Source organism: Manduca sexta, chromosome 1 (genome assembly GCF_014839805.1).
Source record: "Manduca sexta isolate Smith_Timp_Sample1 chromosome 1, JHU_Msex_v1.0, whole genome shotgun sequence".
In the NCBI taxonomy this organism is placed as follows: Eukaryota; Metazoa; Arthropoda; class Insecta; order Lepidoptera; family Sphingidae; genus Manduca; species Manduca sexta.
Window position 1 is genome coordinate 2,663,502 of NC_051115.1, and position 17,198 is coordinate 2,680,699.

General features: G+C 37.4%; 1 protein-coding gene across 1 annotated transcript; it reads left to right on the plus strand.

Annotated features, from left to right (window-relative positions):
* The first annotated feature begins 2,753 nt into the window (after positions 1 to 2,753).
* On the plus strand, positions 2,754 to 11,020 carry LOC115447713 (spermine oxidase). Its single transcript, XM_030174911.2, has 8 exons — positions 2,754 to 2,835; positions 4,428 to 4,601; positions 6,571 to 6,783; positions 7,575 to 7,791; positions 8,220 to 8,398; positions 9,634 to 9,904; positions 10,156 to 10,259; positions 10,580 to 11,020. Exons 2-8 carry the CDS (start codon positions 4,531 to 4,533, stop codon positions 10,818 to 10,820), a joined length of 1,296 nt encoding a protein of 431 aa, XP_030030771.2. The 5' UTR covers positions 2,754 to 2,835; positions 4,428 to 4,530; the 3' UTR covers positions 10,821 to 11,020.
* The last annotated feature ends 6,178 nt before the right edge of the window (positions 11,021 to 17,198 follow it).

Consider the following 17,198-nt stretch of genomic DNA (forward strand, 5'->3'; position numbering starts at 1 on the left):
CAGTATCGCAACAAATACATTTTTATGTGATAACAAAATTAAAAGATATGAATCCTAACATCATACGTGTCACCTGGAACTTCCAGGAATCAGGGCATGGTAATGGAGCTCCAGACGGTATTGGTGCGGTGGTTAAACATATAACAAATAACTTTGTCAAATATAGAGGAGATATAAGTTCTTTTGAAGACTTTACTGCTGTGGTTTCTAATACAATAAAAAACACATTTTGATATATAGTGCTTGAAAACGATATTGCAGATAAAAAAGTTCCCATCTGGTATTCCAGAATTTAACGGAACAATGAACGTCCATCAATTAGTGTTACGGAGTAATGATTATAATAAAATTATAACTTTTCGAAATCTTAGCTGTTTCGAATGTCAAGATAATCTTACTCCATGCAAACATAATAAATATTTAGGTACTTTGTATTTTAATAACTATGGTAAAGCAGTGGAACAGCAGCCTATCCCGTCTAATCAAAACGAAGAAACTTATGACATTGAAGACGAAAGATCTACATTTAAAATTGACACACTAACAATTTCAAATAACATTAATGGCTCTCAGTAGTAGAGGAGGCCCGTGCTCAGCAGTGGGCAAGTATATAATAGAGGGCTGATACTATTATTATTATTATCAATGACTCAGGTGTTTTAGAAAAATTGCATATTTTAGACGATCCAACTTCATTATTGGCGTCATGTTCAGCAAACGCAACTACGTATTCAGCACATAGTGCTGGTAAGGCTAAATCAAATAAGGTCACAATTTTTACAGACGTACGCCTAAATTGGGATAACATGGCCTTTAATTTGTACCAAAATATAAAAAGGGTTTCTCAGGACACGTCACGTCACCAACAAGAATTTGAATCGTTCATTCGATCAGATGAAAAAGAAATATCACAGCAATTATTTCTCAAAGATTCCTTTGTGAGTAGTTGCGAGTTTGAAAATATGCGGTTAACTTGCTGTGTCTTTTGATTGCGTTGACATAGAAGTTTGATTTTGTTATAGCTTAAAGGTATTATAGAGCTGAGTATTTGATATGAATTTCAATTTAATACCTCTGCGCATTCATGAGGAAAGGAGTAGTAACTTTAAAATTATTAAAAAAAAAATTTTTTTTTTTATTATAAATTTTTTATTATATGATGTCACTAAAAAATTACGGTGTCCGCAATTTTTCCTTTATCTGTACTACAAGACGTTGCTTTGTACCAAATTTCAAGATTCTGAGTTCACGGGAAGCACGATGTAGGTTTTGATTCGCTTGCGAGTTTCGAAAATTTGCGAAACGGCTGTATCTTTTGATTGCGTTGGCTCAGAAGTTTGTTTTTTATCACAGCTCCAAGGGACAGTAGACCTGAGTATTTGATATAAATTTCAGCTTAATATCTCCACGCGTTCCTGAGAAAAAGGGTCTTGACAGACCGACGGACGACAAAGTGATCCTATAAGGATTCCGTTTTTTCCTTTTGAGGTGCAGAACCCTAAAAATTATATAATTGTAAAAGGTAGATATTGTAACTTTGACTTTTCGGATGACCAACACCTCAGTTCGCCACGTGACAACGAAGAAGAAGAAGAGAAAATTAAAATATAAAACCGTGATAAAATCCATAAATTTTAATGTCCAACATTCGCGTAAACATAAGAATCATTAATCTATAAAATAATTAGTATTAATGTGACGGAATACTTATTAGCTGTGGAATCAGTTGACAATTAAAACACAATGTTCATTAGAATGTCTTTTGTAACAAAGTATGACATTGATAATCATTATCGTAAACATAATGTTTCCTAAACTCATAATAATGTAAGACACAATTATGTAACATAATGAAATAGATTAATAACAAAATATATTATGTAAAATCTATTGTAAAGGTGAAGTTCCGAAGAACGCAACTGCAGATAAATAAAACTACTTGCTTGGAGACAGAAATGTCACTTAATTTTAATGATCGATACCCATTTTTTTAGAAATTTATTTCTCCATATATACAGTGAATTTTACTATCAAAAGTCTCTTTTTTATATTGTTCCTTTATTTAGTAAAAATATTACGCGGTAATTCGCTTTGTATATGTAAATAACTGAATTCAAGAAACTGCAATGGATTTAAAATAAGTTGATTGACATCTGAGAGCTCCGGTCAAGCATTCAAGACGATTCTATAGGTTATAATCTGCAATAAGTATCCAAGGACAAACGTAGCGGTAGGAAGAACGGGGGTATGAGTCAGTGGGAGGCAGCTACCCTGAAGAATTATAGGTAGTTATGCCGTTTGTCTCCAGTCAAAGATTTGCATGTCTCATTTGTTCTATAATTTTTAATGTTGAATTTACTAAAAAATAAAACAAACAAGTAATTCCTTAGTCACATAGACAAACATAGCTGCACTTTTGACAGGATTCATGTTAGTAATAATTATTATAATTAAGAGTTACCTACTTTAAGAGTGTTACTACAAGCGATAGCCTAGCTGGGTTTGGAACGAACTGCTGGGACGAATGTCCGCGCTGCCGGCCGTGGTTACTTCCATGGTCGGCAAACTACAAAAACATTGATAGTGTAAAAATAATAATAATTCAGCCATCTTTAAAAATATGAGTATTCACAACGTCACACGGTAGCCACTTGTACAAAATGGCCACAAATCTGCATCTGTGTGTTCCGAAATGCACCTTAACTCTATTTAAAATAGACGTTTTTTTCAAATACGACCAGTCATGTTTCGCACGGTGTCACGTGGTCTTTTCTACACATACACACAAAATAGTGTCTTTTGTAATAGAAATATTAGTCGGTGTTACCAACTACGGTATTGTAATAATTATATATTTTGACTAACGCTTTATTTATCTAACAATGTATTGGGAATGTGTACAATGAAGTTTTGACTTAATTTTATAAGGAAGACTAGCGATAGCATAGTTGGATGTGGAACGGACTGCCGAGACGAATGTCCGCAGGTTCAAAACCCAAGGGCACACATATCTGACTTTTCTAAAATTATGTGTGTATTCTTTGTGAATTATCGCTCGATTTAACGGTAAAGGAAAACATCGTGAGGAAACCTGCACACCTGAAAAGTTCTATAGGAATTTCGAATGTGTGTGAAATCTACCAATCCGCACTAGGCCAGCGTGGTGGAATAAGGCCTAATCCCTCTCAGTAGTAGAGAAGGCCCGTGCCCAGCAGTGGGACTGTACACAATACAGGGCTGATATTGTCGGCAAAATGCCCCTACTACACGTGATGATACGCGGAGTAGGGTCGAAAGAGTATCGCCTGACCAGCGATGATTCCTCCTCACCTGTCGACACAATAGGGGACCGGCCTATGCTTGATTTTGTACATTATTTTATATGTAATGGTTGATAATACGAAAAAGAAGCACTCTTGCGAAAACTGCATAAAAATTGTTTAAAAAATGAGCGAGTAATTCATATTTAAAATATTGTAATGTGCAGAAGTGGGCGCGATGTAGGGATATCGCTTCATCTCTTTCTTAATCACGCGTCGTAATTCCTAATGACGTAACATGTGGGTATTTCGTCTCTTTTCTGTTTCTTGTTAATTACCCCTTCCACCGAAATTGAAAGACTTATAACTTGTTGATTTTTTACCGGATTTTAATAATTCTTTCGGTGTTATAATTTATATTATATCTCAGCTTAAATGGTTACTTATTCGTCAGCGCCTAAATTTGTGCACCCTGACGACACTTTTTTCCTTTATCACCTCCCTACTCCTCCTACTTACTTAATAACCACGAGAAAAACCTGCGTTCTGCCGGTAACCTTCTACTCCAATGTCCTTCCCATACTCCTGACTTCATCCATTCTTCCTTCATTGTCCAATCTATACTACTTTGGAATACGCTCCCCTCAGAAATCGGGACGTCCACTAATAGGTCCACTTTCAAATCTAAAGTTCGGATGCTCCACGCCAATAGTGTAGCAGATTCTCGAACATAAAAGTTATGGAAATTATTTTATTTTATATTAAGTATATATTTTATAGTATAAGTATATCTGTATTTAAGTAGAATGTTTGTTTTATATAATATATGTATTGTCTTATTTATTTTTATATACCTACACCCACATTGTCTATTTCTGCATCACCCAGAGGTTGACTGTTAGAAAATGCCTCAGGCATTAAGTCCGCCTATATACATTTACTGTATATAAAGTTGAATAAATAAAAAATAAATATTATGTAAGTATTTGATAATAGGAAAGTACAAAAATGAGTCCGGTACCCTATTATGCCAGCGTGTTTGAACGTGATACACTAAACACTTACGTGGACCACCATGGCGGGATGAGAAATGATTTTTTTATGTGTTTACTGGTAAAATTGTCTACAGTAAAGTTTTAAACCTTTTTTTATTTTTATTATCCACAGCGCCGTGGTCTACGACTCGATCGTCGTAGGCCTCGGGTCAGCTGGTACGACGGCCGCGTCGACCCTCGCCAAGGCCGGGAAGAAGGTCCTGGCGCTGGAGGCGATGGACAGGGTCGGCGGACGAGTCAACACCGTGCCCTTCGGAGATGGACTCGTCGAGCTCGGGGCTGAGTGGTGAGTGTGTGTGAGTGTGTGTCAGTGGCGAAACGTCCATACAAGCCGATTCCTAGCGCGTTACCTTTTGTAAATTAATTAAGAATAATAAAAGAAAAACATAACAATATAACTAGACTAAATATAGTATATTCAAACAAGTCATCTTATATTTATTAAATTAAATCAATACTTCGATGTCATTCATATCAATTCGTTCAATCGTAACTCGCGCGCAGTGCTCGCGCCTTGTAGTGTTCGAAGTGAACCCGGCCGCGCATAGCTTCCCTCGCGATATTGTTGTCTCTTTCACACGCAGCGCGGTGTCTTTGTCTAATCTTTTGGAAGTGACGTAAAAATACATGTGTGCGTGCGTGTCTGTGTACTTCAGGGTAACCCGAGAATTTGCGGATTCATTTTGAGCTATTGGAGCGAATTTTTTTTTATAATTTAGAATGTATAATTAGTGTTTGTGCGTTATTAATTCTTGTTGGACTCTTTAAGGTACCTATGTTCAAAATATATGATTATTTTGTAAATTTAGACACTAGACATAATTTTTATGTTAGAAGGAAATTATTAAGGATTAAGATATTGTACTGATTTTAATTTTAGTAAACAGCGTATTAAATATTTTTTGTTAGCTATACAAAAAATATTTTGTCGGGTTCCCTTTTGAAAATTTTCACCCTTCGCCACTGGTGTGAGTGTGAGAGTGAGAGTGAGAGTGAGAGTGAGAGTGAGAGTGAGAGTGAGAGTGAGAGTGAGAGTGAGAGTGAGAGTGAGAGTGAGAGTGAGAGTGAGAGTGAGAGTGAGAGTGAGAGTGAGAGTGAGAGTGAGAGTGAGAGTGAGAGTGAGAGTGAGATGAGTGAGGTGAGAGTGAGAGTGAGAGTGAGGTGAGGTGAGAGTGAGAGTGAGGTGAGGTGAGGTGAGGTGAGAGTGAGTGAGAGTGAGGTGAGGTGAGGTGAGAGTGAGGTGAGGTGAGGTGAGAGTGAGATTGAGAGTGAGAGTGAGAGTGAGAGTGAGAGTGAGAGTGAGAGTGAGAGTGAGAGTGAGAGTGAGAGTGGATTTTCAGATGCATAAATGTAGCTACACAAAATATACGTTCACAAAATCTCGCACCACGTCTTAGAGTGATCAAGATATTTAGCGGTCATTATTCGTGGGGCCATTCAGTTTTAAAACGCAGGCGTAAGTACGCGTAAATCCAATATATTTAATTAGCTTTTGCTCGCGGCTCCGCCCGCGTTGTAAAGTTTTTCAGGCTAAAGTTTTCCATTATAAAAGTAGTAGTTTCCCGGGAGCCTATGTTCTTCCCAGGGTTTCAAACTGTCTCCATACCAAATTTCGTCTTGATACGTTGGGTATTTTTTGAGTTTAAGACGTTCAGACAGACGGATGCAGCGGGGGACTTTGTTTTATAATATATTTTTATAGAACTTTTTAAGAGGAACAATCCCGTCATACATCATTGTTGCATAACTTTAATCGTTTACGCAGCGCACGCAACGGAAGCTCTCAAAACTAATAAATTGTCCCCGTATTTGCAACATGTTTCATTACTGCTCCGCTCCTATTGGTCATAGCGTGGTGATATACAGCCTATAGCACCTCACAAATAAAGGGTTATCCAACACAAAACCAATTTTTCAGTTCAAACTGGTAGTTCCTGAGATTAGCCATTACTGCTCCGCTCCTATAAGGTATAGCGTGATGATATATAGCCTATAGCACTCCACGAACAAAGGGCTATCCAACGCAAAAAGAATTTTTCAGTTTGGACCGGTAGTTCCTGAGATTAGCCATTACTGCTCCGCTCCTATTGGGTATAGCGTGATGATATATAGCCTATAGCACTCCACGAACAAACGGATATCCAACGCAAAAAGAATTTTTCAGTTTGGACCGGTAGTTCCTGAGATTAGCGCGCAAACAAACAAACAAACAAACTCTTCAGCTTTATATAATAGTATACATTTCACTTCACCAGGATCCACGGCACCGCAAACAACCGCGTGTACGAGACAGCAATAGCCAACGACATAGATGTTGTCAACGATGACACCTTGGAATCCGAAATCTATATGTCGGATGGCTCTCCAGGAGACACCCAGTTGATAAGTGAGCTGATGGACTTCGCCAATAAAGTGATAGACGACCCGCCACCAGTGCCGGAACCTTTGGGCCAGTATGTTACTAGGAGGTGAGGTTGATCGATTTTTATGAATCGATTATTAGGAATCGATATGAAATTTCAATTGCTGGAGATTTAACGCGCCATCTCTTTCTTACGCACGCATCGTTATGGCCGGTGAGACTCGATGACATCACAATTTGCTATATCTGTTTTTTTGTCAGCAACTTTTTCTCAATTTTTTTTAAAAGCTATTTTCTATCGGGCTGCTAGAATCGATTAATATCAAGAATGTCGATTCATGTGTTAAATATCGAAGCCAAAATACTGATACGTGTTATGGCGGACTTGAATGCAATGTTTATTTTTACCACCAAGCAGTATCATATATAGCCTGGATTACTGGGCATTATGAGACTTTAATGTCTCAATGACGAGCGCAGAATGCCGCGCAGTTTGTAATACAAAGTTCTGTATGGTGTTACTGTTTATGGGTGATCGTATCAACGAGTTATCGACATAGCCCAGCAGATTAGCAAGCTGAAGTGGCAGTAGGTAGAGCATAGTTCACAGAACTGACGGCAGATGAGGCAATAAGTTCACGAGTGGAGACCACGTACTGGCAAGTGCAGTGTTAGACGTCCATCTACAATAGACAACTTGATAAAAGTCGTAGGAACACGCTGATGCAGGCCGCTTTCGACAGGTCCGTCTGGAAATCTTTAGGCGAGGCCTATGTTTAGCAGTGGACTTTATATGGCTGATGATGATGATTTTGATGAGCTGTATGCTGGTCACATTCAAATGCATTAAGTTAAAACATATTTACATTTACAACTTACCCATCTCTTTTCTTCCAGAGTGAAAGAACACATTAAAGAGAAGTACCCGCAAATAGCGAATGATACTGATTTCATCGAATCGATTCTATTTTGTATACAATTGGACACAGAAGTTTATGAGTCGTCTAATAGTTGGAATGAGCTCACAACGTCCTCTCATTTCAAGGACCTAAAGGGGCATCAGGGCGTCAGTTGGCACAGACACGGGTACAAGACGTTTTTTGAAATCTTGTTGGTAAGTTTCTTATACTAAACTCTGTCATTGATTAATTATAATTCACAAGGTTTTACTCGCAACGTTGCCTGCGTGGGAATCCTTTTCTGTTGCAAATCACTAATGAAATTTCTACGACGACTACGAACAATTGATAATTTATTTTTTATTTTTGTGGGTGTAAATTGCTGGTACAAAAGTGACCTATATATTCAGGACATGGACTACTTGAGTTCCAAATTCCATCCAAATCCGTGCAACGGTTACTGTGTTTATTTCTAACAAACATCCGAATATTGTTACAAACTTTTACTGTGAGACAGTATTAATACTGGGCTGTTATTATTATTATTATTATATGCGCGAAACTACAAAAATCAGACTCAGTGAACTCACTTTGTCAATGTAAAATCAAATGCTTAATTAATTTATCTAAACTTGTGTTCCAGAACACATACAATAATGGCCCCGGCTACCCTAACCTGGACATCGCGCTGAACAAGGAGGTGTCTCGCATCACGTGGCCGCGACAGCCGGCGGAGGACGCGGTCGTGTCCTGCTCCGACGGCTCCGTCTACAGAGCCCGGAGTGTTATCGTGACGGTCTCGCTCGGCGTGCTCAAGGAGAGGTGGGTTGGGTTAGGTTAGCTTAGAAAATTAATTGAAATATTGTTTATTTCAAATAATAGTAGAATATTTATTTGATATCAATACAGATTATTTGTTTTAAATTAAGTAAAGGAGATTAGATTTTTTTCTATTATTCTATGTTGCAAAAACACATTTTAATAACATAAGCTTAATTGTGAATTTCGAAACCAGATGTTCGGTTCAACAGGTCGAAAATTTTAAATAATGGACAAATGTTGCCTACATGGATTATTTTATACCTAGGAACTTGCTTACTATTACAAGGTCTGGTGTTAATTTTTACTTAAGCAAAAATAAGATAAAAAAAAAATTGTTTATAAAATTAGATAACAGAGTAAATTTATGGTCCCTCCTTTATTTATCTTTTGGGATTGGAAATTCTCATTGTAAAAGATTTAGGGTAATGTTATATATTTTAATTCAATTTACACATCAATTATAACATATCATTGTAATATTGAGCGAAATATGTTTACAGTTACTTTGATTACAATTTTGATATAAGAAAGCAATGTTAAATGATCATATCACTCTATAAAAACGATTTAACAAACCTATTTTTAGTCACAGCCAGAGGCGGCTCGTGAAATTTTTTGATGGGGGTTCACAAAAATATAATTGAAAAACTAGAGCTTACTATTTATTTTATTTGTATTTAGCCGCATTTCTTTTCACACTGTTTAATAAAAGATATACTGTATTGTTTCATTTTAACACAAAATATCGCGCACAAACTATTTTTTAATACTCGGCGCGCGCACGGCACGGCTGGCTGAACGACAACTGAGTGACGCGTGAGCGGCGCTCCAGACTACGCTAATTTCTCATACGATATCTTTTGTTTCACGCGTCAGCCCGAGTCGATCTCTCTCTTTCGCACTCATTGAATACAGTACTAAGAGTCGTACTAAACTTCGTTTCATAGGAGCACAATCGCTGGCGCTCCACTCGTTACAAATTGACGCTACATGTACCTATATAGGTAATATAATAGACTTTTTATAGGCATAGTAAATATAAAGAATGTAATGTAAGGATCTTATGTATTATAAATATATATAAATTATTAAATTAGCTAAGTATGTAATTTTCGTGGGAGTGCACTGCACCAGCGCTCTTTCGGAAGAGCCGCCACTGGTCACAGCACTGACCATAACCCTGAATGAAACCTGAATTTAGTCAGACAGAAGACTACAGACAATTATATTTCCAGGCACAACACATTATTTTCCGCTGCCTTACCGAGCGAAAAAACTACGGCTATAGAGAAAATGTCCATAGGTGTGCTCGGTAAAATAATATTGTCTTTTGAAAAACCCTGGTGGCCAAAGAATATGACAGCCAGCACTTTTATATGGAAAGCTGAGGACAGGAAGAGTATCCCGAAAGAAGACATCTGGACCTCTATGATGAGTGGCGCCAGTTTTGGTTTGGGGACCAGTAATACGTTGACCCTTTGGTTGTGCGGCGATGCGGCTAGATTGGTCAGTATTAGTATTTAGCGGGCAAAATATGGGCAATTAGGCATGAAGGTTGAATGATTTTGGTCATAATAGTCATATATAGCGTCTGATACTTGTAGCCGATATGGCGTTAGCCCTCTCTCTAGAATGGAACAGTCATGACCAAATTAAAAAATCCGAAATCTAGTTATGATTTCAAGTCTCACATTTGTGTAAACATAAGAAATCATGAACCTCTTGTTCATCCAAGCTAATGTATGCGACGTTACCAGGTAGAGACGTTGCCTGAAGACGTGGTGAAAACCAAGTCAATGGAAATCCTGAGGAGGTTCATGGGAAGGGACACCGACATACCAGAGCCTACTGCCATGTTGAGGTACATTTATTATTCGTATGCGTTGTTCTACACAAAAATTTTCATGCTGGTACATCTAAACATATTATAAAACAAAAGTCCCCAAAAGCTGTCTGTTTGTATGTTATCGATTATCTCAAAATCTACTGAACGAATTTTTATGAAATTTGGTATGGAAGTAGTTTAAGACTCTGGGATGGTTATAGGCTACTTTCTATCCCGGGAAAAAATGTAGCGGGACTTTTATCCCGGCAAATTTACATACGGCTTTGTAGAAGTGAGCCAATGACATGTCTCGCTTTAATATAGTTGAACTTACATTATTTTCTGTTTGGTTCCAGGTCAAGTTGGTACAAAAACCCCTTTACGCGGGGTAGTTACACATACGACAACTTACTCACCCCACAGTACCCCAACGCACGCGAGGATCTGGGTAAACCCTTACTGGACTCCGCTGGCAACCCACGCGTACTGTTTGCAGGCGAGGCGACGAACACTCAACACTACGCAACAGTCCATGGCGCCTCAGAGACCGGATATAGAGAAGCGATGAGGCTACTTAATAATTCTAAGAAGATTTAAGTGTTTGCCCCGTTTGGGGTAAACGTAGATGTATATCGAGTTGTCTTAAAAGGGAAATATTGTGAAACTATTTGAATGAACATACGTTACTCCGGTAGTAACTAATACCTTAAGATGTTTTTATTACATAGATACGTTGTCCGAGCTCAATACTGGCAAGACAAAAGTAAGGTAATTGCCCGAATTGACGGCCAATGAGCGTGCGGCACTAATGTTGTTACGTAACTGTCGATGTATATATATCCTTTTCTAACGAATGTATGCTGCACCTTTTTATTCCTTCTTAGAGCCAATTTGTAATTATATGTACAGGTATGTGACTATAGCAAATAGTGCGCCGTTTTTAAGTGTCATTTTGTTAGTGTATGATGCGTCTATTTGTAAAACGTCATTGGGTATTTCTAGATTTTTTAGGAATGGGGTAAAGACACTCGACGTACATTCTAGTGTATTGAACTATGTTACCTAAGAACAAATATTTTATTACTGCTGATTATAAAAGTAATTATGTGATATATAATATTATTAATAAGATCTGTTTATATGTATAAGCATCGATATATAATCTACGTACTAAATTTGGCGTTCCGAACATTCATTGTGTTCAACTAAATTGTACTGTTATCCATTCAAACTGATTTTAGTATGGTCAATATTGATGCTTGTCTGTATGTACGGACTGGCGCTCATAATATATAGACGGTAGTCGAAGTGCAAACTTGGATGTGAATAAAAAATATTAGTCAAATAAGTAAAATTATTTGTTGTTCAAGTGAATAAATAGGTTATAACAGTGACGTTCGTGTCTAGAACATACGTCAATGTAAATAAGCTAATGTACAAATTAAAACCTTTAAAATGCTTCTACACTTTAAATATTGCTTTTTCTTTTATTTAAAATGAAGCAAATCCTATGATCTTAATTTTAATGAATGCATTGTGTATTGCATTTACTATGGGAAATGCTCTGAAGAGATTTTTTTGTTTTTTTTTTTTATTATTTTATTTGCCACTTAACAACTACTTTTACAGGTTAACCCTAATACAGGAGTGTTGATTTTCTTATGGTACTACTTACTTATACTTTACTATAAAATTATCCCTAAATCTATATTAACAATCTTTAAAAACTAGGTACTATAACAAATTAAATATAGAGATATCTTAGTGAAATCACTCAGAGTACACAAAAATATATCAATTTTTCTGCAACATCGTCAAGCGTGCTCAAGGCACGTGTGATAGGTGCCTTATTAAGCAAATTGGTCCTTCCACGCGGCACCACCAGCAGCCGCGGTCGCCTCCTCATACCGAGGTAATTGTCAGGCACGGAAAACTTCACCGCTTCAAGCAAACCGGGGTTGTCGATCTTGCCACGTATTAACTTAAACAAGTATGTTACCAATGCTAGGTCTCGCCTAGTTGCCAATTCCTCGTAACCTACCATACCTAGTATAAACAAATTCGGATACATTAACGGATAAAAGGGATATACACCATACAGTTTCTGGTATAGATACCTAGTAAATTTGTTTTGAATCCGTTCCAGCATGAGACTGTATTTAGTTTCATGTGGGGACCAGATGACTGCATTGTATTGTTTGTTGTTGTGCGTGGGAGCAGGAATTTTATTTAATTTTCGGGATTAATTTGGATGCAATGCAAACTCCATGTTGACCAGCGAGGAAGCGAGATTTATTTTATACTACAGACTACATATACATAAATTTGACAGTTGACATTTGGACTTATACAGATTATGTTACATGCATTACATTCTAATTGACTCCTTACTAGTGCATTGTACAATACTGTAATAGCTTTACTGTCGGCAAATCCTTCTGCGCGTCTCAGCACAAAACCCAAGCTTCTAAATGTTTTTTTATAAACATTTATAATATGGTTACGAAATGACAATTCGATGTCGAAGCACAGTCCCAAATCTCGTACTGTTTCTTTCCTATTTAATATCACACCGTTCAATTCGTAGGGGTGGTGGTATGGTCGTTTTCTCCGACTGAATGTTATGACCGAGCACTTGGCTCCATTAAAATATAATATATTTTTCTTGCTCCACTCTACAACTCTGTATATCCTGCTGTAGTCGCTCGCTGTCACTCTTGTCTTTGATAGCCAGAAGCAGTTTCAGGTCATCCGCGAACAACAAACAGGTAGCATCTCTAACAACATTCGGCAAGTCGTTAATCATTAAAATAAAATTTAGTGGCACTAAATTACTCCCCTGACTTACTCCGGATCGAGTAAAATATAACTCTGATTTATAACCAGCAAACTCAACATACTGTTGTCTATCCTTCATGTAGGTAACAAAAAAATTAAGTAATTTTGGAGTGCATCCGACGGACGCCAATTTAGCCAACAATATGTCTTTATCAACTAGATCAAATGCTTTTTTAAAGTCAAAATACGCACTATCGACTTGCCCACCCGCATCTACATGGGGAATTACATAAGTCATAAAATTTAACAGGTTACTATTCGTGCTGCGATGTGGTCTGAACCCATGTTGAGCATCGGATAATAGTGGAGATACCTGTTTAAAAACACACTGGTGTATTATCGACTCAAATACCTTGGCCGGCGTCGCCAGCACTGCCACCGGTCTATATCCGCTGATGTCAGAACTCGCCTCTCCCTTGGGCACAGGAATAACCCGCGTAATTTTCCATCTAGTCGGAAAATATGATGCGCCCATGCATTGGTTAAACAGATGTAATAGTGGCTCGGCAAGGACAGCACTACAATCTTTTATAATGAAAGCCGGAATGCCGTCTGGACCGGCGGAAGTCCGAGGCTTAAGTCTCGACAGCGCCTCTTCCACCAGTTTTAAGTCCAGCCGGCCAATGTGCACACGCGCACTGATCCCACCACTAGCTGCCATCGCTGCAGCCACGTCCAGCTTCGCCTGACGATCACTATATACGGAGTGAAAGAACCGGGCGAACTCATTTGCACACTCAGAATCTGTTAAAATATAACCATCTCTTGCAATTTTTTTGCGATTTACTGTTCCTTTTTTCGATTTAACATATTGCCAAAAAGCTTTAGGGTCATTGGTTATATTTCGCTGAATAATGTCTAGGTGTCGCTTATACTCAACCGCTATCATCTCTTTAACCCTAGTTCTATAGTAAGCAAACTTAGTATAATCTCTTTTTGCCTTAATAATTTTATACAATTTATGCCACTTAGCCTTTACTTTAATATTGCTAATAATGTCCATTGTATACCAGTTAGGGTAATTGAACCTAGACTCTGCAGTCTTACCCTTTTTTCTGGGAACACACTTATCCATAATACTATCCAAAGTATTATAGAAAAAAGTTAAAATCTTCTCCGGGTCAATTAAACTATACATGTGCGTCCAATCAGTACTAGCTAACAAAGAATATAATAAATAATAATCAGCTTTATAAAAATTCCGCTGCTTGTTTAAACTACTTTTAGTATTATAATTGTCAGCACCGGGTGTGGTAGAAGTGGAAGCCGTAGCTAGGAGATGAGCGCGCGCTGTAGAACCAATCGGTATACGTATAGCGAGCGGCGGATGATATGCGTCTATCAGCACAATCGCCTCGTCCGCCTCCCGCACACTCACACACTCACCTACACTTAACGAACACAGTACTAAATCAAGTTATCGTCCATTACAATTAGGAACATAATTCTTCTGAGTGAATTCACAAAAAGATACAAAATATTCGTAGTAATTAAAAGTGTTATAACGGAAGAGTTTAAGTTAAAATCACCTACAACAATAATATTTTCATATTTGACACATACATGTTCAATTATTTGGAAAAGAAACAAATATTCCTGATCGTTACTACTTGGTGGAATATAAACAACACAGCAACAAAAACAAAATTTATTATTTTTGTGTACGGTAGCGCACACTAACTCGAATGCCCGTTCATCGATATTGATGTCACTGGGTACCACCACTTCGCGTATCTCATAGTTGTGTGTGACCACTAACAATGCGCCTCTTTGCTTCCTACCATCTAATCTGTCGCATCTCACAATTTGATAACCTGGTGGTATAAGCTCCGCATTTAGTATCGATTCATTACAACCGGTTTCCGTAATTGCAATTAAATCTGCTCCTGATGAATGAATATTGTTATAAAATTTATTTGATTTCGTTCTCAACACACGTGCATTTTGGTAAAAAATTTCAATATATTCATGTTCCATTTTTTGCTTTTTTTGTGGATTTCCGAAACCAAATCCATTCCGAAAATTCAGCATTCAGTGGCCATATCTCTGGGCGGCATAATTTGGAGTATGTTCCCTCCGGTATTCCTATAATAAAATAAAAGATGCATAGTCACGTTCAGTTTTATGTTTTATTTTATCTATTTTCACTATTACTTCCGAACCGCATATATTTTTAACATGTGAAGTCAATTTTTCGACAGTTGTTTCCGGATGAAGTCGCCAAATATGAAAATGTTTCTTCCGCTCCGTAGCCTGTATTTCTATTAAGTTAGAATTCTGGCCTTTGCCGACTTTTTTGGAAAGAAAATTCCTTCTTTTATTCTGTACCTGAGTCCAACTACTGTCTATATTCAACGTTGAGTCTTATCCCTGTTCCGGGTAGTTCTCAAGTAAACTATGCTTCCGAATAGATGTTTCCTCGGATTTCGTGGCCCTATACTGTTCACTATCTGTGGCGGGGGTAGTAATATTTTGCGTATCCGTGTGTTTATGAACCGCTTCTGACAAAGTTACTGGTGTATTTATGGATTTATTAGTGTTACGTGTGACTTGTGCCCAATTATTAGTATTAACTTTTTGTTCCAATTGTTGATTACGCATGATTACCTCTTGAAGCTGTAATTCTAACGAGTTAAATTTACAAAGTTTTACCTCAAGTACCGTCACATATCTACGTAAATCATGCAGTTCCTTGTTAGTGTTCTTAAAGGCTTCCTCAATACTGTTAAATGAACGTTCTTGTACATCAAAATGTAAAAGCACCTCCGATCGAAACTCACGAATCACGGTAAGCAAATCGCGTTCTTCCTCCGTGATTGTTATTTGTGATTTAATACGGCTGCCGCGCTGAGTATTGACGTTGCTGCTGGCAGCGATGATGTTACCCAAACCAGAATTCTTCCTTACACGTGTATCCGCATCACACTTAGGCTTATGCGTCGAGCACAGACATTCAGGACATGTCCATTGTGTAACGAAGTCTTGCGTGTATGCTTCGGAGTTGTTCGGGTTTATCCCTGCTGTTGAGTTCCATTAAACATCACGACAATATTCCAAACTCCATCCACATAACCTCAGGTTGGCAATCCACTACAATACGTTTCTGCCGCCATTTTTATCACATACTAAAAAAATATAGAACCATCGATATATACGTACTAAGTATTATATCTGGCGTTCCGAACTCTCACTGTGTTCAACAGAAGTGTACTGCAATCCAGTATGGGTTGCCATTCTACTTATATTATATTTAAAGTGCTTTAGCACTAGACCCTGGGAAGTTTATCGGCTACTTTCCAGTGGCGAAACGTCCATACAAGCCGATTCCCACCGGCTTTCCTTTTAGTCTTTCGGTGATACTAAACAAAATATTTAATAGGTAAATTATGAACATATCAGACAATGGCCAATAATAATAGTTTAACTTATTAATTAATGATAACTTAATAATGACATCTATCGGCCATTGGCCCGTTGTTTGTTAATAGTCGATATCGATTACTTATTTCTAACGTTAGATGGCGCACCTTGTATTTAGTTCCCCAGAAATTCCGTTACCAAAGTGAAATTGTGACGCCACAGGCGTAAGTAACCCGCTGTTAAGCGGATTAATGTCGTAGTATGTTTTTTAATATAGATGGCAGCACTTTCTATTCCAGTTTTCGTCAGAATCATGCGGAAGATATAGGCAAAGGGAACTCGAGCCTTTTCGGCTTCCCGTTAACTGACTTTATATTGTTGTCCCTTTTTATGTGAATCACGTCATAATTTATTAAGCTACCATGTTATGGTGTTTGTAAATTGTCATATTTATTTTATTTTTTGATAGTTCTGTGATATTTAGTTTCCAGCGCTTTGTTTAATTAGAAACTATAAATAAATGTTTATTATAATGGAAATAACTAATTGCAATAAGTATAATGTCTACCTTTACGTAAATATATTATTAGTCTGTGATTTCACATATTAGTATTTAGAAGGTTAAATGTACGAGGCAGATCTGATAAGTTTTTGCTTTCAAACACAAAATGTTTGTTAGAATAAATTAATATATATTTTACTGAATTTAAAATTGCACAACGATACAAGCAAAAGTTAACGAATAACCTTTCTTTACTATTTATATTGATAGTTATA

Coding starts and splice junctions, on each gene's coding strand:
- LOC115447713 (XM_030174911.2), top strand. CDS start 4,531: ATGGACAGGGTCGGCGGACGAGTCAACACCGTGCCCTTCGGAGATGGA. Junction 7,792..8,219: donor CGTTTTTTGAAATCTTGTTG/GTAAGTTTCTTA, acceptor CTTGTGTTCCAG/AACACATACAATAATGGCCC. Junction 10,260..10,579: donor GAGCCTACTGCCATGTTGAG/GTACATTTATTA, acceptor GTTTGGTTCCAG/GTCAAGTTGGTACAAAAACC.